Source organism: Gekko japonicus, unplaced genomic scaffold, assembly GCF_001447785.1.
Source record: "Gekko japonicus isolate JY-2015 unplaced genomic scaffold, Gekko_japonicus_V1.1 scaffold1029, whole genome shotgun sequence".
Lineage (NCBI taxonomy): Eukaryota > Metazoa > Chordata > Lepidosauria > Squamata > Gekkonidae > Gekko > Gekko japonicus.
In genome coordinates, this window is record NW_015167081.1 from 503354 (window position 1) to 526934 (window position 23581).

The window sequence follows — 23581 nt, forward strand, 5'->3', positions numbered from 1 at the left end:
TTCTTTCTTTCTTTCTTTCTTTCTTTCTTTCTTTCTTTCTTTCTTTCTTTCTTTCTTTCTTTCTTTCTCTTATTACATTTATACCCCGCCCTGCCTGCAAGCAGGCTCAGGGCGGCTTACAATTTACATTTCTACCCCGCCCTGCCTGCCAGCAGGCTCAGGGCGGCTTACAATAGGGCACCATGTGCCAAAGCATAAAACAACATAAAAACAGGATATTATCTATGGCATGAGAAGGAGCCATGAGGCTCACCCATCCACTCTCTGCTGTCACCAGGTCAGTAGTTTGAAGGCCAAACTGGACGTAACACCTATTTCATGGCTGCCATGGGAACGTGCTGTCACACAAAAGCTGTAAATTTCCTATAGGAACTCAGTCCTGATGTGTTGCAGGAGCCTGATCTGGACCAGGACTGTGGGGGGGAGGGTAGAGGGGGTTCAACTTTTAACCTCCCCCACCATTTTCCTGAGCTGAAATGATTCTGGAGGAGCACTGAGGGCCTGCTTCTGCAAGCTGTATGTTTCTGTAGTGGCCATGATACAGATGTCACATCTAATTTGACCCTAAGCCAGTGGGTTAGAAGCTGGAAGTACAGGAAACCCCAGAGAAGGCATGCCTGACTCTTGCCTGGCTCTTGATCTCTCAGGAGGAAGATGTCTGCTCTTCCATTACCAGGAAACTACAAAAAGCAAGCTGTTCAACAAACCATGGCTTGTGAATGTGTCTCAGCAAACTGCAGTTAGGACGATCTGCAATTCTCAAACTAGCCACGAAACTCAATTTAAGAAAACATCAGTCAGACTGCCTATATGACAAACAAAGTTTGCATCCACACACCAGATAATATTGTGTTGTTGTGCTGTCAAAATCATTCACATTCTGGATTGTCTCATCCACACAGGAAAATCCAGTTGCAAATGATTGCTGTAGTGCAATACATTGCGCTATCCCAGGATGTGTCAATGCCTCCCAGGGCTTAATCAAACCACGGTCGTTTCACCAGGGGATGAGGAAGAACTTTCATGTTACATAACAAACACCTTCTGTCCCAAATCCCATCCCATCCTCTCTCCCCAAAATGAATTCCCCAACTCGCATACTGCTCAAATGCACTCAGTGCTTTTTTGCTTGGCCACAGAATTCAGAAAAAGTCACTGAAAACTTCATTCAAACCCCTCATATAGATTTGGACACATTAAACATGAAAATACACACAGTTGTGGAAACAAATTTACCTTCCAGTCTGGTGGCAACTGGGCACCAAATCCCACATCTGGCTGATGTTCATGCGAAGCGCATGCACGCTGAAGACACCGTCCGGGAGCCCCCCGCCGCAGAAGAAAAAGGACCTGGCAACCCTACTCCCCAGAATGAATTCCCCAACTCACATACTGCTCAAATGCACTCAGTGCTTTTTTGCTTGGCCACAGAATTCAGAAAAAGTCACTGAAAACTTCATTCAAACCCCTCATATAGATTTGGACACATTAAACATGAAAATACACACAGTTGTGGAAACAAATTTACCTTCCAGTCTGGTGGCAACTGGGCACCAAATCCCAAGGCAGGAAACATTTTATCTCTACAAAAATATTGGGGGGGGGGGGGGGGGGATCCCGGCCAAACGGCGTCCAAGCTACGTTAAAAACAAAAGACTAATGCCGCTAAAATTAGACTGGAGTCGTTCCTCTGGCGGGGCCTGGCTTGAGTTCCCTCCCCCCCCCTCACCCCACTTCGACATCACTGGAACTGTTTCCCCCTGAGAAAGACAGAGAGAGAGAAAGGGAAAGGGGGGAAAAGGAATATAATTAGAAACTGCATATGAGGAAAACTGCTCACACCCTCTACAGGCCTCCAGTCGAGGCTGCACAACTCAGAATCCTCTCGGAAGCAAAGCTAGAAGAACCACAGGGGTCAAAGTTTGGGAGAAGACACTTAACAGCATGGCATTTTCAAGATATACCTGAGCAATGTGGGAACTGGCAGGCTGCTGACCGCGTGGTCCCTTGGTGGCCATGCGCATGCCCTGGCACAGATGCACACTAAAGACAACAATGTGTTTCTTCTCCACTCAGTGATCTGATTTCAAGGGACCCTAACAACTGCCTGTACACGTGCATTCTTTGTTGCGGGCCCAATTTTGTGGACAGGCCTGCCTGAGGAGGTCAGGATGGCCCGCACGCTTCTGTCACTCCACAAATTTGGTAAAACAGAACCATTCAGGATGACATTTCTATAAAAAAAAATTGGGGGGGGGGGGGTTGGATATAAAAGAATGAGAGAACAAAGGAGAAAATGAATGTGGATTCCCAGATGCCTCCCTACCAGCCTACCCTCAAAACAATATCATGAACAAAACAAGATTATTTCAGTTACAAAACTATATGCATTTTAATATGTAAGTTGAATTAGCATGTATAAGAAGTTTAATGCTAAAAAATATAAATTGTGCAGAAAAGGGAGAAAACTAGAAAAATAGCCAGCTTGCTACAAAACCTTATAACTGAATCTCTGCCCACCTGATTCTTGTGGGTTACCTTTCTATGACTGACCTTGCCCAGAGACAGAAGCCAACTCTTAGGCTGAACTAAATGTTACACTCTGTACGAGTTCTCCACAAAGACTTGCAGCTACAGTATGATTGCAAGTCCCTGGTGCTGATGCTGAATTTTTGTTTTGTAAGCTGCTTTGGTTCCCCAGTGGGGATTAAGGTAAAGGTAAAGGTTCCCTTGCTCGAAAGCCAGTCGAATCCGACTCTAGGGTTGCGGTGCTCATCTCCGTTTCCAAGCCGAAGAGCCAGCGCTGTCCGAAGACGTTTCTGTGGTCATGTGGCCGGCATGACTAAACACCAAGGCGCACGGAACGCTGTTACCTTCCCACCGAAGTGGTACCTATTTATCTACTTGCAATTTCTTGCTTTCAAACTGCTAGGTTGGCAGGAGCTGGAACTAGAGATGGGTGCTCACTCCATCATGCGGCACCTGGGTCTCGAACTGCTGAACTACTGACCTTCCACAGCCTGCAGTTCAGCGTCTTAACCACTTGAGCCACCGCAGCTCCTAGTGGGGATTAAAGCAGCATATAAATGATTAAATAATCAAATTTCTGCAGCTGCAGATCAAGACAAAGTGTCAAAGAGATATACAGAGTACTGATGTTCCACTGCACTGAAGTTCTTCTCTGGCTTTTGAAACCTGATTATGCATTTTGTTTATTTCCCCATGATCGTAAGAGCTTGAAACTTTGGAGGTGGGGGAGTCCTGAATAGTGTGCCAGATAACAAATTTGAAATGGAATACACAGACCCGTGGATCTCACATACGGTATCTCTGAGATGGGGTTTTAATAGCTGTAAACTGCTTTGGGGATTAAACTCGGCCGAAAAGCAAGGTATAACCAAAATGAATAAGTAATACACAGAGCTCCGTAAATAGCACTGATAGACCATCTAATGTGAAAAGGAGCAGCATGGAGAATTCAGTGGGGAATGGAGGAAAAGAAGAAGAGGCATCCTGGCACAGAGCAAGATCAATTTACTCCAGTGTTCTCTTGCCAAAGAGGCCAGTCAAGGCACAATGTTTTTCCCTGTGGTATTTGAGTATACTGCCTCTGAACTTAGAGGTTTCATTTATTTGTTTTTATATTATTTAGAAAATTCATACGCTTCCTCTCCAGACTCCTTGGAGTGCTAATGATTAAAAAAACTGTAATTGCATTAAAGCAATATAAAGTACTAACACATCAGGAACAAAACCATCATAAAACGCTAAAGCATCAGCAATAAAATCAGTAACAGAATCATCATAAAGCACTACAGCATCAGCAATAAAATCAGCAACAGTGGTTCTAACCGTCTTGAATCCCCAGAAATCACTGCAATATGTAACTGAACATATTGAAGAATTTGGATCCCTATCAGGCTATAAAATTAACAGAAAAACAAACAAAAATGATAATGAAATTTTTAACACAACAACAAGAAGTTATAAAGAGCACAAAGTGCTCAATAGCCAATGACCCTATTAAATATTTGGGAATAAATGACTGAGCAAAACTGTAATCTTTTTAAAAATAACTACCAGAAAATTTGGAAATCAATTCAAGCAGATTTATTAAGATGAAAAAAACTACAAATCTCATGGCTGGGAAGAATCTTTACAATTAAAATGAATGTGCTGCCAAAACTAAACTTTTTGTTCCTAATGTTACCCATATACACAGAAGACAGATAAATGAATTTATATTAAATGGCAGAGCACCAAGAATAAGCTTCAAAATATTACAACATGAGAAAAAGAGAGGAAGTTTAGCAGTCCCAAATATAAAATTATATTACCAAGCAGCAGGTCTGGTCTGGATTGTGGATTGGATTAAAAACCCAAGAAAAAGAATAGTAAAATTAGAATCAGCAGTTACTGATGAAGGCCTAAATTACTTATGGATTAAGAAATCGAATAAAAAGATCATAACTCAAGAAAGAAGTCACGTAATCAGAGATGGACTTTTGAGAATATGATTTACACACTAGATTTTATTGAGCCCCTCAAATTCTTTGCTTATATTCCCAATAGAGGTTCATTATGATAAGAATATGAGAAATAAAAATGATTTTGTAATTTATGGCATGATGATAAACACTCAGGGAAAAATCAAGTCTTGGTAAGATCTTAAAAATGAAGTTGTAAACATTCAATGGCTGATATATTATCAATTAGAGTAAAGGAGATCATGAGTATTGAAGCTGGAGTTCTAAGATATGCAACTGAATTTGAGCCCCACTGCTGGACCTCCTGATGGCACCTGGTATTTTTGGCCACTGTGTGACAGAGTGTTGGACTGCACAGGCCACTGGCCTGATCCAACATTGGCTTCTCTTATTTATTTATTTATTCATTCATTTATTCATTCATTCAATTTCTATACCGCTCAATCCCGGAGGCTTATGAGCAGCTGATTATAATATAAAAAGAGCATTTACTAAAAGGATATATAAGCTTTTACTCCAGGTAGAAACAGAAGATGAACAAGTGAAAAAATGTATGATTAAGTGGATGCAAAATCTTATAGAACAGATATCTACACAACAGTGGGAATGACTATGGGGAAAAGATATCAAATTTACAGTCAGCCAGACACTAAGAGAAAACTGGTACAAAATGTATTTCAGATGGTATATAACTCCAAAGGACATTGATAAAGCACACAAAAACTATGAAGGAAAATACTGGAAATGTCAAGACACAGATGGAACCTTTTCATACATGGTGGACTTGTAAAAAAGCAAAAAGATATTGGAAAGAAGTACACTGAAAAATGCAGAATATATTAAAGTTTAAATTCCCAATGGAAGCCAAGTAGTGTTCTGCCTAACAAATCATCAAAAATGTTGGAAGAGCTATTCAAACACATGGTGACAGTGACTAAAAGTATTTTTGCAGCAAAATGGAAACTAGACGTCTGTCCCATTTAGAAGAATGGGAAAATAAACTTGCTGAATATGCAGTAATGGCAAAATTAACAACTTATTTGAGAAACAGGTTTATTATGACATCTGAGGGGAAATGGAGCATGTATTATGTGTATTATGCTAGCAGGAGACAAACTTAAAGTGAGAACATATATTCAAATGTATGGTAAAGAAATAGAAGTAGAATTAAAATCTGTTCCAAATGTAATATCCCAAATACAAATGAGTTCTCTATATGAGATATATAATAAGCTTTCTTTTACACTGTGCTATACTACTTATGTATTAACAGTTCTAATGAATATGTAGAAGTGGCAAAAATATGTTGAATACATAGTAATGATGAAACCAGTGTAGTCAAAATAGATGAGTTATGAAGTTTGAAACTTAAAACTTAAATGATGAATACAACTGTACCCCAGCAGAAATGAATTGTATTTTATAGATAATACCTTAAAATTATAATGAAGGGGATGAAAAGGAAATTGTTCTTTGTCCAAAAATTATGTACCACATGATTGTCTTCGACAAATATAATTATATTGTATAACCCATTTTTCCCTTTTCCCCTTTTATTTTCTGTACCCATGCTGTTTTTCTAAAATAAAATTTAAAAAATAAAATCAGCAACAGAACCATCATAAAGCACAAAAGCATCAGCAATAAAACATCATAAAAGAGATCTCAGTACTAGAAGCTTGAGTTTCATGGCTGGTAACCAGGGATACGACCTATTCCTCTAAGGATTAGCAAGCTTAGTCCAAGCAGGGGGAAAAGAACGTACGTGTCATAGTCCTGGATGATCTGCCCCACGGCCCAAATGGCTGAAAGGTATTCGTTTGTTCCCATGGGGTTAATGTAGTGTAAAGAGGTGGGGTCCCGGGGATTCCCGTTGGATGCCGTGAAGTCAACTCCGACCTGAAAGGAAGGAAAAAAGCCACCCTTATTTGCAGCCCATCTCTGTAGGAAGCTCTGCAGGCTGGAAAAAGTTATTTATGGGAGTTGAAAGCTAATCTGGACATTTACACTTACCTTGCCGGCGGGGGACTCCCGTGCAGATCCCGGCGCACTGCATGCACGTCACAGGGAAGTGCACGTCACAGGAAAACCATAGAGTTTTCCCTTGTATGGCCGTGGCCCCGCCCCCAGCGTGCCTGGCATCATGACGTCACTTCCCTGTGACGTGCACGCTGGGGCAGGGTTCCCCCCGGGGCCCGATTCCCCGGCGTCGGGGAACGGGCCTCTGGGGCGGGGGGGGTTCCGCCCCCCGGGGGGACTTGGCAGCCCTATTTTAATTGCAGCAGAGCTGGTTTGAAAAGGTCATTGCCAACCTGATAACAAATGTTCATTTTAATGTCCTAGAGCACAATCTTATCATTTAAAATCTATACCATGGCCTTTCCTCGATAAAAAGTTCCCTCTATCCACTTTCTCCACCCCATTCATAATTTTATAAACTTCTACCATTAGCTTCCTTTTTTGTAGGCTGAAAAGTCCCAGAATCTCCAGCATTTTTTAATAGAAAAGGTGATCCAACCTCTAATCATCTTGTTTGATCTCCTTTTATACTTGTTCCAACTCTGCAATAGTGAGCCTTGTTTCACAGGGGAGGGCGGTCTATAAGCCAAATTTATCGATTAATAAATAAATATCTTCCTTGACATACGGAAACCAGAACTGCACACAGTTTTCCAGACAAGGGCATTGCAATACCGGCTGTTTTATTTACAATCCATTTCCTAGTAATTCCTTGACTGGCGTCCATACAGAGGAGGACGGTGCCAACATACTCACACTCCAAGAGGCTGCAAAGGATGCTTTCTTTCCTTTTATCCCCTTAGAAACACATTGATTCACAGAGCTTGAGCAGCAGAAGATACTTTTCTTTTCTTCTTTTTTTGATGCAAGGGCTACAATGTTTGAGACAAATTTGCAGTTGCTAGAGTAAACTTAGGATCCTTATCGCTGAGCAAAAGAGCCAGGGTTTCCAGAGTGTAGGGGGAGGATTGGTTGATTAAAGGCTTAATATAGTGATCCCTTATAGTTTCAAACACCTGCATTCAAGCAGGGCATGGAAGGACATATCCTATTAAGGCCACAAGGGCAGATTCAGTCAGAATAGGGACTATCCGAAAATCTCCCCTGTAAAACCATTGGAGGACTGATATTCAATCTTGCAAACAAAAAAAGTGCTACAATAACATTGGATGGTAAGATAGTACATATAGGGGGGTAAAGATCTTGGGAAAGAAAGACCAAAAGATAGGGGTGAGCAAACTCTGCAGGCTCTCAGGATCAGACTACTATAATTGATTTTTAGGACATGCTTTTTGATCAGAGAAAATGCTTTGGATTTGCCCATCTCAAAAGTATCATTAATTGACATTCCACATATCATCAATTTCTCATCCAGAGCTTTCATCCAAGCCGATTTGTGGGTATCTCGATTTAGAGTGGCTAGCAAACTATCTTGGGCACAGAGCTGTTTTAATCTCAGTTTAAAGGCATAAAACCATGCTTTGGCTTCCAAGGATATCTGTCCAAATTCTGCCCACAATACAACATTTGACACACAGCAGGGAATATTCAGTATTTCCCTTAAAATTGGGGTAAGGGTTGATCGATGTTATTGGAGATAGCTTTAATCCAAATAGCTGAGCCATAAAGGATGAGTGGAACCACTTTCAAATTAAAAGCTTGCACCACTCCAGGAATATATTCCTTCACCCCTTATAATGGAAGAACCTATTTATGGTGCTTGCACATGAGTTAGCTTTATTAAGCATTGTTCAAGTTGGGGGGGGGTGTCCAAGACAGATCTGCTGAAAACAAAATCCCAAAATGGGAGAAAGTCTTGACTTGCTCAATATTAGACCCATTGACAGACCATTGAGATGGGTTCCATTTTCTGGTCTTGGTGAAAACAAGGATCTTAGATTACAAATAGTTGATCACCAGGCTTTCTCAAGAGCAATAATTAGAAAAAGATTGTAAGGCCCTTTGCAGCCAAACAAAGGATGTTTCCAAGATGGTGGTTTAATTGTTCAATCCCAATTCAGTCCCTCTCAGAGAACAGAGTTTGGAACTGTATGTCTTACATATATACTGCTTCTTCACTATGTTCTCAAATCACAGCACTAACTATCACTTTGCACAAACCAACAGGAAGACAAGGAGTACCAAGTAGGACAATATAGTGTTATTGCATGACCACGCCCACAGCCAGGATATTGCAGCTTGTGGGGCAAAAAAATTTCTGATGGGGCTGCCATTATTTGCTATAATGAAGGGGGGAGGCACACGCCCCTCTCCCTCCCCTCCTGCAAGATTTAAAGGGTTCTCCAGCTGATCAGTGGGCCATGGCTCCCCATGGATCAGCTGAAAGGTCCTTGAAAACTTGCAGGAGGGGAAAGTGTGTGCCACCTCCACACACACTTCTTATCAAAGGCGGGGGAGCCTTTAAGAAGCAGGGGGCTTTAAGGAAGGGGGCTGGCCCTTTAAGGAAGGGGGCGGAGCCCCCAATAGCCCCACCATAGCTATGGCCCAGGGCATGACCCTGATACCTGCCACAAAGGCACTCCCGATACTTGCTGGCTAAAGCTTTGGACAGATGATTCCCTGCTTTCGGCACTTGCTTATTTGGCTGTCAGATAAGCCACTATTCTCCTCTTTTGTGCCAGCAAGCTGTGATGCAATAGTTTGGCTGTGTGTGTAATGCACTTGTACTCATCCCGGTTTCTATGACAACTCTTCCTCCCTTCCCCTTTATGTCTCTGTAGCCCAAGAACAACAAACAAAAATGTAAATGCTCAGAGTGTGCATGTGTGTGCAAATGTAGACACAAAACCCTGTGTGCTGTATTCAGAAACAGAAGTTGAGGGCAACTGGGCGAGGGGGAACACTGTGCAAAATTCACGTTACAAAGAACCACATCGTTTCCTCAGCACAGATCCCATAAAGGGAACTGGCATGCAGCAAAATTCACGTTACAAAGAACCACATCATTTCCTCAGCAGTTCCCATAAAGTGAATGCGGGAAGGGGGATGCAATGTCTCTGGTGCCATGGAAATTACACATTTCGCAAACCTCCCAGGAGGACGTGGAACTTTTAAGGAAGACTGTCTCAGTAAAATTAATACCAGGCCAACCATAAACCAGAGATTCCCCTAGGAAAAGAACCAGAAGGATGACCTTCTTCTTGGGTCAACTCCAGCACTCATTTGAGATGTCAGATGGTTCCAGTCTACACTTACAGAGTTATTGATTCTGCTTAACCTCAAGAATAAGACGTGCAAAAAGAAGTCAGGGGATACGCCCATGGGATTAATATCCCCCAAAGTGTTAGGGCCTTTCTACACTCTTGTTTTTGCACAGAGGTTCACTGCCTGTTACATGGTATTCAGGCACTGGGTCTCAAGATGGAACTTTGTTTCTGGAGACAATGCAGGCGTGCAGAAGCTGGGATGCTCTGAGGCAAGCACAGTCCACTGGAAGCTCAATTAAACTCCACTCCCTGCTGCTGGCCTGCAAAAGGGATGCTGGTCGTGATTGCCAAGCACCTGGTCAGCCACAAGCTATGCCTGGTGGGCTGTGCTCTGCTTGGTGGCTCACAAATTGTATCAGTCAGAGAGATCAGTTTCTGGACCTCCAAAGCAAAGTATCGTACACATCAGAGAATGGGATTCTTCCTACTGATGACACAGGTACTGCAAAGGTTTGGTGTGCAAAATAAGGCCAAGTGTCCTTTTAGGGCTCAATCTGATGATATGAAGATTATGCATCTCCCTCTACTAATAAAATGAAAACTGGAGGCTTGGGTAGCCTCAATTTACCTCTGGGTCATGCAGTTAAGGGAGAGGGAGACTTGATCCCTCCATCCTCAGTTTGAAACTTGGCTTCCTCCTGTGTTACTAGCTTTTGCGGGGGGGCGGATTATTCTTTAAAACTGCATTTTTCCTCCTTTAAAGAAACAGGGAGCCCAGTTTCCAATAACAAAACCAAGTGGAAATTTTTATATATATATAATTTTTATTGATTTTCCACTACAAACTACAAAACTAAAACTACAAAAGAGAGTAGCAAGGTACTTTGATAAACTATTCATACGCTTTGGATATTTATCTACATGTTTATGGTTACATTATTTAAGTTCTAATAAAAGCATTCAAATAGAAAGAACAAAAAGACATTTTTGGTTATTATATCACATCTGGATGATAATATAAGTTCATTAAATGTCAAGATAGGCAATCTCAGATCTTCACTTAGGTTTCTTCTTGTCTTTACTTTTCTTCTTCTTTTGCCAGGGGAGATTAACTTTGAGAGCTTTGGGAGCAGCTTATCCTAGATCGGATTCAGAGTCAGAGTCAAAGATTGCACCCAAAGATATGGAAGTAGCTGTAGAGGATGAATTATCCGTATCAGATTTCTGTTGTTCACTGGTTTTTTCCGTTGCCTTCCCTTTCTCTGCTCCATTTCTTTGTTTAGTTGGAGTTTGTTGTTGCTTAGGAAATAGTTCTGCTTTTAATAAAGAGTCAATCTTTTCCTTCTTCTCATTAAAGTTGAATATAAGTCCTTCTGGAAGAAACCATCTGTACTGGACATTGTTCTTTTGAAGAAATGCTGTAATATTTCTGTATTGCTTCCTTTTCTTACGTATTTCATATGGAACATCTTTCAATATTTTTATCTCCTCTTCTTGAATTTTAACTGTTGCAGCTGTGGATGCTTTTAGTATTAAGCCTCTTGTTGATCTTTTTGCAAATTTCACAAACATTTCCACTGGGAGATATGTTTTTTTTTACGAACTCTTAATAGGTTCTGTAAATCATGCCAATATCTGCTTGTATTATTTCAGGTTTGTTATTGATCAAGGGGGCCATTGCTTCACTTAAGATTTCTCTTAAATTCTCATCCTTTTTCTCTGGAACCCCTTGAAATCTCAAGACATAGAAAGATCTCTCCACTTGTAATTGTAGTAGTTGTTTTTTTTCAGAAGCTCTTTCTTTTTCTGCAATGTCCATTCTTTGATCTATTTCTTTGGTCTTAATTTCAACCTTTTTAATCTTTTTAGCTGAGTTCTCTGTTTTGGCTGTAGTTTCCTTAAGCTGTTTCTGTAAGATATCGAATTTCTGATTGAGGTTCATCAGCTGGTCCAGCAGAGGGTGCATGGCTTCCGAAATTGTGGTAGCTATCTCGCTGGTATTTTCCAGTCTTGTGACTAGTGATGCTGTGCTGGCATTTCCTGCAGAACCTCTGCCTCTGGACACCATTTCCCCCCCTTGCTGAGACATTGTTTATACTTTGGTAAGAGTTCATAAAAGTTCTAAGATTTTTCTATGACGTAGATAATTAGTCCAGATGTGTTCCGCTTAAATAGGGTGGGGTTTTAATAGCCTAAGCCCGGCATGCTTCTCGTTTACGCTGAAATTTTGCTGCGGGGTAGGGTTCTTCCTCCGCGAGTCCCCCCCTCTTTCTCTATGGAGCTATGCCATTTTGCTGTATCAGTATTTGTTCCTCCACCCTCTTTGCATATGTCTTTCTTTTTGAAACTTAACTCACTGTTTCTTTAATCGCTGGGTCGCTTCACCACGTAGATTAGTCTTTTTATTTAAGTCCTTGTACACTCTGGTCCGGTAATGTCTCTCAACGCCATTGCTGGCCTCGGGACAGCGGGACCTTTCAGAGCAAAAAGGAGCTCAATTCCTTAAGCCGGCACTTCGGAAGTGGCCCCTTCAGCGCTCCAGGCTAGAAGCTCCCTCCAAGAGCTTCATGGGGAGGTTGGGACCAGCCGATCCCCCTCCCTGTCGCCCCGATCCAAATCGCCCCCATCGAAGCTTGATGGGGTGTGTTCGTCGCGAGTCGCCACCAACTGGAAGCCCCCAAAACCAAGTGGAGATTGAAGGGTTAAAACCTTCCCTGCATGGCCCCAAGACAAACTGAGGCTGCATTTTGCATTTTTATGGACAGGATGTGTGAATCTTCTCCTTGTCTGCATGAGTCATATGCTCTCTGCAACACAAATGGAGACAAATGACAGACTCAGTTGCACGCTGAAGCCATTTTGTAACATTTTAAGGGTTTTAAAATATCCAGAAATAGTGTGCATCTGCATTACATGAATTAGGCACTCAAAACTTTTTTTTAAAGTAGGAAAGGTCAACAAGGCAATCCTCTCCTGTACAACAATGCCTCATCCTTTCGAAACCTTTCACTGTATTTGTGTGCAATTCTTTGAAATCCCAGAAACAAACACACATTTACTGTGTGTGTTTTGTGGGCCTATTCCACGAAACAGAAGCTAAAATTCCTACACTGAGGCTACTGTACTTTGATCACACCATGAGAAGGCAAGGCTCAGTAAAAAACACAGTAAGGCCAGGGAAAGTTGAAGGCAGTTGGAAAAGAGAGCCTGGGTGGTGTAGTGGTTAAGAGGATCGGACTAGTATCTGGGACACCCAGGTTCAAAGCTCCACTTGTGCCAAGGAAGCTCAATGGATGACCTTGGGCCAGTCACACTCTCTCAGGCTAATCTACCTCACAGGGTAGATATGAGGATAAAATGCAGGAGGAGAGAACAATGTAAGCCACTTTGGGTCCCTATTGGGAAGAAAGGTAAAGGTTTCCCTTGCTCGAAAGCCAGTCGAATTCTATTAAGATATCGCCTTGTACCAATGTTAGAGAGAATTGTTATAAAATGATGTATAGGTGGTACATGACTCCGAAAAAAATTGCAAATATGAACCAGAATATGTCAAATAAGTGTTGGAAATGCAAGAGCCATGAAGGCTCATTTTATCATATGTGGTGGACTTGTGAGAAAGCAGTTGACTTTTGGACAAAAGTCCACAAAGAAATGCAAAAAATTCTGAAATGCTCTTTCAAAAAGGCACCGGAAATTCTGCTTTTGGGACTGAAAATGGAAGAAGTCAATACAACTAAAAAGACTTTATTCTGGTACTTAATCACAACAGCGAGAATGATTTATGCACAATTTTGGAAAACAGAGAAAGTGCCAGAAATTGAAGACTGGATACAAAAAGTTCTGTTCATGGCAGAGATGGACAAAATTACGAAGAAGTTGAATAACAAAGAAGACGACGTGTTTTTTCAAGAATGGAGTGACTTTAAAATATATCTGGAAAAGAACTGGGATGTGAAACAAAACTTAATATGTTTAGATCAATATTAACAACACACAAACCGGGAGCAAGGTCATTCAAAGCCAGAGTCAGAAGCCGGAGGAGACGAGCAGGAACGAAGACTGGGAACAGGAGGTGGAGTAGTTGCAAGGCATCGCGGAGTTGATGAGTTTGCTTCCACAAAGAAGCCAGCCTAGAGCCTGAAGCTGAATAGCCCTCTGCTGATGTTTCCAATTAGCGCAGCGGCACCAGCAGCCAAGTGTCTGTCAAAACTCAGGGCTAACCAACTGTCTGCTCCGCAAACAAGCTGTATGTTGCTTGGTCGCCAAGTCCTGGCGGAGTCGGTCTCGTAAGCGAGCAACTTGCGGGGGCGAGTTGGGCGGGCTTTCTGCCTTTAGCTGCTCCTCATCAGCTGTTGCTGAGCTAGGTGCTAATGCAGGCAGTGATGGCAAATTGCCGATCTCTGAAGCTTCAGAGGGGCCAGCTGTGGGTTCTGCTGAAGCCAGCAACATCCCCTCATCAGCATCCATGACACAAAACATACCTAAGGCACAAGCTCCCCAATTTCTTTGATAAACTCTTGGTGTAAGAAGCATGCTATGCGAGACAGAAGTCTACAGATCATGGGCAACACATTAAAGACAGCAGAGAAGCAAATTTCAAGCTGGCACAATCCACCAGAATGTTCTCTTGTGCAAGCCTCACTGAACACCATCTCCAGCTCCTTGCAAAGATGGTGCAGGAAAACTTCAGGGTGGATTGTTAATTAGCGTGCGCGTGGGGGATGACATTTGGATTTTCCGTCTGAGGCACCAAAACGTCTTCACTCAGCCTTTCTCACACGTGGGCCAGACCTGCTAATTGGGGCAGGCTTCCTCATTTGCTCAAGTGACAAGGTCATTAGGAATCATTTACAGCATGTAAAGGTGGAGTGGGGGGAAGCATTCCTAAAACTATCAAGATCCATGAGGAAACTGCTGATGCTGGTAGTTGGATGTTCTTCCACTTTAGAGTTTGGCAGCAAAATGGGGAAAGAAATTGCATTTTGCCTAACAGGGTGTTTTCCTGTATACACGCAATAACTGGATGGATGCTGTGAATTGTTTTACTTCATGCCTCGTTTGCAATTAGAGTAAGGGCTGACAGTAGACAAACTCTGAAATCCACAGTGCTTGCATACACAATGGATTTGTAGACTCCTCCAGGCCGCTCCAGCAGAGTTTCATACCCACAAATTATTCCTCCTTGGGCAGCTGAATTCTGTCTGTAATCGGATTAAGTCAAACTGGTGGGTGAAATGAAGGCCCTGGATGATACATTTCCACTTCCATTCATTCAGTTCAAGAGAGCACAATAACTGCATTCTACAGGCATCGTATCGTTGCACAAAAATTATTATTTACCCCCAAGGTAAACTTTAAACTATTTACAGTAAGCACTGCCCTTTGTGCTGTTAGGAATTCACTGCCTCCGATCTTCAGAAGCCAGTGTTCTCCAGCCCATAAAGTTCCACCATTTTTAAGATGGAGTTTACGACTGGCTGAAACAAAGTTTCCCCCACAGCCACTCTCCAGTTTTCCCTTTCAAACTGCAGAAAGAAGGTTTTACCTTTGCTTTCGACTTAAAGAGGAAGGTCCCTGGGAACCCCATGCATCATGCTCAGAAGCAGCATGTGAAAAATCCCCCCACCCCCATCCCCCAAGCAAGGGCATGATGTGTGGAAGCAGCCCCCACACTGCTGACAGCTTCACAGGACAGAAACTGGGAAAAGGGGCACTCATGTGCTGAAGTATGTGAAAGAGGCTCATTTCTGTCTGGCAGCCTAAACAAGCCAATTTCCAATCATTAAGCATCTCTAAAGCCTGAACTGGTATTGAGACTTTAACCTAGCACCTCCTCTCATAAGAACATTAAGAGAAGCCATGCTGGATCAGGCCAATGGCCCATCCAGTCCAACATCTGTGTCACACAGTGGCCAAAACCAAGGTACCATCAAGAGGTCCACCAGCTGGGCCAGAACTCCAGAAGCCCTCCCACTGTTGCCCCCCAAGCACCAAGAATACAAAGCATCACTGCCCCAGACAGAGTGTTCCATCTGTACCTTGTGGCTAATAGCCACTGATGGACCTCTGCTCCATATGTTTATCCAATCCCCTCTTGAAGATGCCCATCCTTGTGTCAGTGAATTCCACATGTTAATTGCAACCTGGGTGAAGAAGTACTTCCTTTGATCTGTTTTAAGCCTACTGCTCAGCAATTTCATTGAGTGCCTACGAGTTCTTGTATTGTGAGAAAGGGAAAAAAGTACTTCTTTCTCTACCTTCTCTACCCCATGCATAATTTTGTAAACCTGTCATGTCCAGTGTTCCCTCTAAGCTGAGTCAGTGTGAGTTAGGTCACAGTTTTTTAGCCTCCAGCTCACAGATTTTTGTCTCCGCTCAGGAAGGAGGGCTCCAAAGCAAACTAATTTATGCAGTGGCCAAGTCGCTCACTCACAACTTTAATGCCAGCTGCTCACAAAGTAGAATTTTTGCTCACAAGACTCCGCAGCTTAGAGGGAGCCTTGTCACCCCTCTATCATGGTTTCTCCAAGCTAAAGAGCTCTAACCTCTTTAACCGTTCTTCCTAGGGAAAGTGTTCCATCCCCTTAATAATTTTAGTTGCCCTTTTCTGCACCTTTTCCAATGCTGTGTAATATCTTTTTTGAGGTGCGGTGACCAGAACTGTATGCAGTATTCCAAATGAGGCCACACCACAGATTTATACAGGGGCATTATGATACTGGCTGATTTGTTTTCAGTCCCCAGCATAGCATTTGCACACTGAGTCAACATCTTCAGTTAGTTATCTACCATGACACTAAGATCTCTCTCCTGGTCAGTTACCAAGATACCAGTTCGGACGCCTTCTCCAGTATACTGTCATATTTATTACAGATGTGGCAGAAAGTGCCATCAAGTCACAGCTGACTTATGACGACCATGTAGGGTTTTCATGGCAAAAGATGTTCAGAGGTGGTTTGTCATTGCCTGCCTCCACATCAATTGTCTGCCTCTGCATTACATCCCTGGTAATCCCTGGAGGTCTCCCGTCCAAATACTGGCCAGGGCTGACCCTGCTTAGCTTCCAAGATCTCAGCTAAATGAATAGAAAAGTCAGAGTCCTTACCGTAAACATTAGCTGGCAGCCCCCAAGGATGTAGTCCAGGAAGGAATAATCTCTGGTGATCTTAAAAGGAGTTTAAAGAGAAGGGGAAAGGAGGGGAGGAACAGGAAAGATGCAATAATTTTAATGTAAGTAACAGGTTGCTTTTGCAGAATGCTGAGACTGCTTGCAAGCAGAATGATGATCCTTGGCCCCGGTCACACGGGCAGGAAAATGCGGGGGGGGGGCGTGGCTGTTTGCCCCGGTGCAAAATAACATGCGGTTGCACGATCAGACACCCCATCGAGGTCCCGTGTTTAGGGGAGAGGTGCCAATCACACATCCATCCTGCAGCGTGGCAAAGAAGCGGCACTGCGCAATCACACCAGCAATCGCTAGACGCTGCTTCCATGGCAAATGGGATAGATTTTTTTTTAAACTGAAGTTTGTGCATACGCATGACTGAGCAATCGTATCTGCACATCCAAAGGCGGGTGGTGGGCTTACCGGAGAGGGCAACAGACGCTTCCGGACCCCAACAGAGCTCTGAGGCATAGCCAATGGAGGGGGAGGTGGGCCCCCTCGTCACAGCCGCTCTAACCACCTGCGCGACAGTGGCCATAGTGACCCTCCAGAGGCGACAAGCCATGCTGCAGTGGGAGGGGGCCTCTTTGTGCGCATGCGCCATTGGGCGCTTTTGCGCATCCTGTGGAGACTTGGGGGGAAAAAACCTTTTCGCGACGGGACATGGGTGGGCGCCAGATGCCACGGGATTCCACTGGAAACGCCCTTGCCCCGCAGTTTACGAAAACTAGTACCTCGGAGGTACTAGTTTTTTACCCCACATCTTTGGCGGGAAGCCTCGGGTGAGCCATGGGAGCTCTACGCTTCCCAGATGTGGTGGCGTGATCGCGCCCCCATCTCTGTAGCGTGGCTAATGTTCCGTGTGACCGCAGCTCTTGTCAGCCTTAGGGTTTTTTGTGTTTTTTTAAAATAAACAATCCTTCTCTGGGCAGGGTAAATTCTATAGTGCTAGTGGGAAATGCTGTCAAGTTGCAGCTGATTTATGGCAATCCCATAGGGTTTGCAAGGCAAGAGACAAATACAGTTGGCTTGCCATTGCCTGCCTCTGCATCATGACCCTGGTGTTCTCTGATGGTCTCCCATCCAAGCACTAAACAGGGCCGATTCTGCTTAGCTTCTGAGATCTGATGAGATGGGGCGAGCCTGGGCCACCCAGGTCAGGGAATGTTTTAAATACTAGATCTCAACCCTCCTTGGACCCCCACATCATTATGGGTTTCTCTTCGACTCACAAGCAGGTCCCCCCCCCTTAGACTCCACTAATCTCAGTTTACAAGGCCGTCTCTTTGCCCTTTATGGCCAATTCCACACTCGGGGGGGTGGGGAAGGCAACAACATTAAGGAAATCAGGTTGCACCTCTTAGTCTAATTATATTTTTTTATTTTACAGAGCCTGAATTCTGCCATTATTACCTACTTCATCAGACGTGACTATAGCTGTTCGCTGGGGAAATCAAGCTAGTGGAATGTTTAGCAAGAATTCCTGAAGGGATATACATTAATAAGAATTGTACATAGGGAAGTCAACCACTCGGCAATTGACAGCTAAGGGAATGCCTGCGTGGGAGCCCTGGAACAATCTTCCCCTGCGCGCTGAACGGGCAGCAGCTCACACTGAGCCCTAGTTGATTCTTGCATGTACGCAGACTGGAGTTAATGTAAGGTCAAAAAGTGGAAGACGCCAGGGCAGTCCCAATGTAGTGTGGGAGCTAGGATCGGAGACATTCAGGTTCACATCAGTACTTCCCTCAGCTCAGCTCAGCAGGGAGAGGAGGAGGGGAAAGCTCTTTAAGGAGCTGAATGGGGGAGTGGGGAGACACAGGCAGGGAGCTGCTCCATGCCATTTTGAAAGTGGAACTTGGTTCCGCCCTGTCTCCACAGCAGAAGTGGAAGGAATGTCCACAAGCACTCTGAGATGAGCCCCCTTTAAACCAGGCTTGCTGTCCTCCACCAAGCACCTGGGAGTTAATGTAAGGTCAAAAAGTGGAAGAAGCCAGGGCAGTCCCAATGTAGTGTCGTGGTTACACTGTGGGAGCTAGGATCGGGGACATTCAGGCTCACATCAGTACTTCCCTCAGCTCAGCGGGGAAAAGAGGATGGGGGAGTGGGGAGACACAGGCAGGGAGCTGCTCCATGCCATTTTGAAAGTGGAACTTGGTTCCGCCCTGTCTCCACAGCAGAAGTGGAAGGAATGTCCACAACAAGCACTCTGAGATGAGCCCCCTTTAAACCAGGGTTGCTGTCCTCCACCAAGCACCTGGTTGAACTCTCTGCTGAACAACATCCATGCCTTGAGGGACTTGATGCAGTTCCTCAGAGCCTGTAAGGCAGAGATGTTCCGCCAGCCGTTTGGTTGAGGACAGCGACGGCTTTCCACCTGGCTGGCACGCCTGTTTTCCCTTCCTCCCCTTTCCCACGAGACAGTGGCATATTCTGGCAGTCTTATCGCCATCTTACTGTTCATAGGCTTACTACTTTTGTATTAATCTTAATTTATGATTTTTTTATTATTTAAGCATGAATTGTATTGTGTGGATGTTTTAAACTGATGTACACTGCCCTGAGCCCTGTTTACAAGGCAGGGTGGTTAAAAAAAATTAATTTAACAAACAAATAAATCCCAGGGATCACCAGGAGTCATGCTCAGTAACAGAATCATAGAGTTGGAAGGGACCTCCAGGGTGATCAATGTGGGGTACCACATTGTTGTGGAAGCAGCATTTCTGGAATCTGAGAATTTATTCAAGACTTATAATACACTTTTTGGAAGCTATCTGCATCAAGAATTATAGGGACTTAGGGACACCCTACACACAAATGCATGGATTAAAACCACTAATTGCTACTTTGTTCAAGAAAAGGCAGAATTTTGAGCAGAGTAGAAGAAGAGGAGATTGGATTTATACCTCACCCTTCACTACCCAAAGGAGTCTCAGAGCAGTTTACAATCCCTTTCCCTTCCCCTCCCCACAACAGATGCCCTGTGAGGTGGGTGGGGCTGAGAGCTCTCTTGAGAACTGCCCTTGAGAGAACAGCTCTGAAAGAACATATGACTGACCCAAGGTCACACCAGCAGTTGCATGTGGAGGAGTGGGGAATCAAACCCAGTTCTCCCTGATTAGAGTCTGCACTCTTAACCCCTACACTAAACTGGCTCCTTAATGCTACACCAAACAGGGAGAAGGCAGAAGGACAATGCTTAACTCTTCCCTGATCACCATTTCTCTGCTACAGCTCCCACCCTCATAGGCAGCAAAGTGGCAGCAACCTATTCCTGCTTCTTCTCTTTCTCAGTCTATCTCCCCTCCCTCTACTCTCCCCACCAAAACCAATCAGACACACCCAATCTTGAACCAGTTGAATAAATCTTTTTTACATTAAAAAAAAAACAAAAAAACCCTGCTTTTACTTACAAGAAGCAGCTGTCAGGATTTTAACACAACCTTTTTAGTATAACCTTTATAGTTTGTACAGATCACTCACTTTGCAGGATTTCACTACGATGATGCCGGAGTTCTTATAGCTCCGTTTCTTCTTCTGCTTTTTGGGGTTAATGCACTCAAATTCTACCTGGAAGAAAGACATACAGATAGAAGTCAATGCAAAGGTCTTCTGAAAACAAATCCTCACACATTCTGTTTTTACATCTGCAAACCACCCTATAGAACCATTATTAGCTTAGTGATGAGAATCACACTGTTTACGTGGTTGCACATAAGTTTCACAATGGAGCTGACAGTGGCTCCATAGGGTGACTTGAGGATGGGGAATCAACCGTGGGAGTAGGTAGGGTTGCCATTTGCCTGCTATTGACCGGCAAACTCCCACTGACATTCCAACCATCTCTGCTGGCTCTCAATTGAATGGAGGGAGCAAAATGGGGAGGAAGAAGTCAGCAAAGCTCTAGGAATCTTCCCAAACTCTATACTTCTTACCACAGAGATCAGGTGAAATCTAAGAGTGTCAGTGATGTCACTTCCAGGTTCCTGCACTGGTGACTTCACTCCCCATGCCCCACCCCCAAAGGCTCCCAAGGGTTCCAGACATGCTCCTGACAACCCTACATAAGGCTATAGCTGCTTCTCTCTGCGTGCTGTTGTATGGTTGCTAGGCAACCAGTGGGAGCCGGAGGTGCAGACCTGGGGGAGCACCAGCAGTGACAGCATGACTTCACTTCAGGAAAACCTAGGAATTGCTAGGGTAAAACTCCCCTCTCTAGGAATTGCTAGGGTAAAACCATAGTTGTTTGGGGTTTTTTGCAATTCCTAGAGAGGGATGAGGGAGGAAAGGCAGCATGGTGTAGCCCATCTCATGAAATCTTGAAAGCTAAGCGGGTTTGGTACTTGGAAGGAAGACCTCCAAGGAAAACTCTGTGGAGAAAAGCAACGGGAAACCACCTCTGCTTCTCACTTGCCTTGAAAGCCCCTTGCTGGGGTTACCATAAGTCAGCTGTGACTTGATGGCACCTCACTCACAGAGAGAGAGAGGGAGGGGGAGAAGAAAAAGAAGAAGAAGAAGAAGAATGTTGCTTCTGGGTTTTCTCTGGAAGTGAGATTGCAACATCAGCCCAACAACATTTTTTAAAAATTTCTCCGGCCAGGAGAAAGTCTCCCACCACAGTGGGACACCTGGCAACCCTGGCTGCTGTGGTTGCAAACAGAAAGAGCCAGTGTGCATCTGGGAGGCACAAAACTCCTATTGCATGTTTGATACAAAGTCCTTGTGTTGTTTCCCAACAAACATGAGGCCTTTGTAATGTGTTGATGGAGCCTGATAAGGCAATGCCCTCCCCTGTTTGCTCAAGGAAGGATGCTCTCTCTCATGTGGTACAATCTGTCACTGAGGGAAGCCTATCTTGACTCCTACCAAGCCGCTCTTCTGCCTGCCGTTTGCCTGACTGAGAGGAACTTTACATTTGCACTGTAGGAGCAGCACAGAAATGATGAGTAACAAAAAAGACTAAGCAATATTAGGCCCCCTCTACCACACTTTTGATAAACACAGGGTTGAGGGAAGGCCTGCAAAACTAGTGAGGGTACATGTGGGGGGTCCTATTCATTTAAACCAAACTGTATTGCTGGGGACAGAGGAGTGGGGTTCTGCCTTGCATCCACAATGGAACTTGGAAATGGATCTGCAACCATCTTTAGCTCTTGGGGTGGTGGTGGGGGAAAGGAGCTTCCTAAGCTATTTAAAGCAAGCAACTACATTTAGAAGCCCTCAGTTCCCAAGAGAGACAAAAGTGGAAACAGCAGATGAACGCAGCAGGATTGAGAGCTTGGGAAAAGTAGGTGGAAAGGAGATGTTGATTACTCACAGGGTAAACAAAGGCATGTACCTGGTTTTATTTTTAAGCTTTATATGCAGAAGCACCCAACTGTCTCTCTGAAAGGACTCTCTTCTTCCACCCTGAAGTATATTTACACACACGTGCAAACCCTCAAACAAAAAAACAAATGAACAAGCTGTGCCTTGCATAGGAGAGAAAACCAAGTTTTTATTACTGGCCTCAATGAGCTTTGAAGTAATATACATGCCAGTTGTGACTGGCCATTTAAAACCCTGACTGGCTGGGACATTTTAAAGAAGCAAATGCAAGCCTTTCAAGTCTGTGCATTTGCTGTAATATGAGAAGGCTCAGTGCCCTACCTGTTCACCAGCAGGGGGAATCCCACTGAACTGAAATGGGATTAAAATTTCTACCATTTTGCAAATTCATTTTCAATTTGACAGATTTCTACAAATTCCCCTCCCCACATCCCATCCCACCCCAGCCCCAGTTTACAGAATCCTAGATATAGTTGTGACAGGTACCTGTGTGCAGGTACCTGCCTATTCACACAGGGAGCCAGCCTGTGGCTGTTAGACAAAGGAATGTTATTAGTATCTCTGCCTATTCCTATGCAAATGCTCAGCTTAACTGATGATTAACTTTTAGATTTTGTAGATTAATTGAGCAAACCTATGCAGTATAGTGGTTAGACCATTGGGTTATGACCTGGGATGACTGGGTCTGAACCCCTCACTCCACCATGGAAGCCCACCAGGTAACCTTGGGCCCCTCACAAGCTCTCACCCTCAGCTGCGAGAGCTGGACCATAAAAAAGGCTGAGTGCCAAATAATAGATGCTTTCAAATTATGGTCTTGGAGAAGACACTTGAGAGTCCCTTGGATGGCAAGAAGATCAAATCAGTCAGTCCTAAAATAAATCAACCCTGACTGTTCCCTGGAAGGCCAGATACTGACGCTGAAGCTTAAATACTTTGGCCACCAAATGAGAAGGGAGCCGTCACTGGAGAAGACCCTAATGCTGGGGAAGACTGAAAGTAAAGGAAGGGGACAGCAAAGGATGAGATGGTTGGACAGTGTTATCGATGCAACGAGCTGGAAGTTGAGCAAACTCCGGAGGACGATGGAGGACAGAAGGGCCTGGTGTGATCTGGGCCATGGGGTCGCAAAGAGTCAGATTCGACTGTGCGACTGAACAACAACAACAAATAGGATTAAGATTTGGAAAACTAATATTAAAATTACTAGTTCTATGACTTTTAAAGAAAACATATATAAAGTAGTAAATAGATGGTATTTATACCCGGTAAAAATAGCTAAATTTAACATGTCATGGACAAATATTTGTTGGAAGTGTAAACAGAATATTGGATCTTACTACCACACGTGGTGGTCCTGTGGTAAAGCCCAATCCTTTTGGGAAATGATTCAAAAAACGATTCAAGACATCGTA

General features: G+C 43.9%; 1 protein-coding gene across 1 annotated transcript in view; it reads right to left on the reverse strand.

The window, feature by feature from the left end:
* The window catches only part of CPNE2 (copine II), a 169039-nt gene that overhangs the window by 14161 nt on the left and 131297 nt on the right, over window positions 1-23581 (reverse strand). The window contains exons 9-12 of the mRNA XM_015412816.1: window positions 20322-20408; window positions 16779-16838; window positions 6253-6386; window positions 1529-1583 (exon numbers count right to left, since the gene is read on the reverse strand). Coding sequence (XP_015268302.1) covers window positions 1529-1583; window positions 6253-6386; window positions 16779-16838; window positions 20322-20408 — 336 coding nt within the window. The remainder of the gene's footprint in view (window positions 1-1528; window positions 1584-6252; window positions 6387-16778; window positions 16839-20321; window positions 20409-23581) is intronic.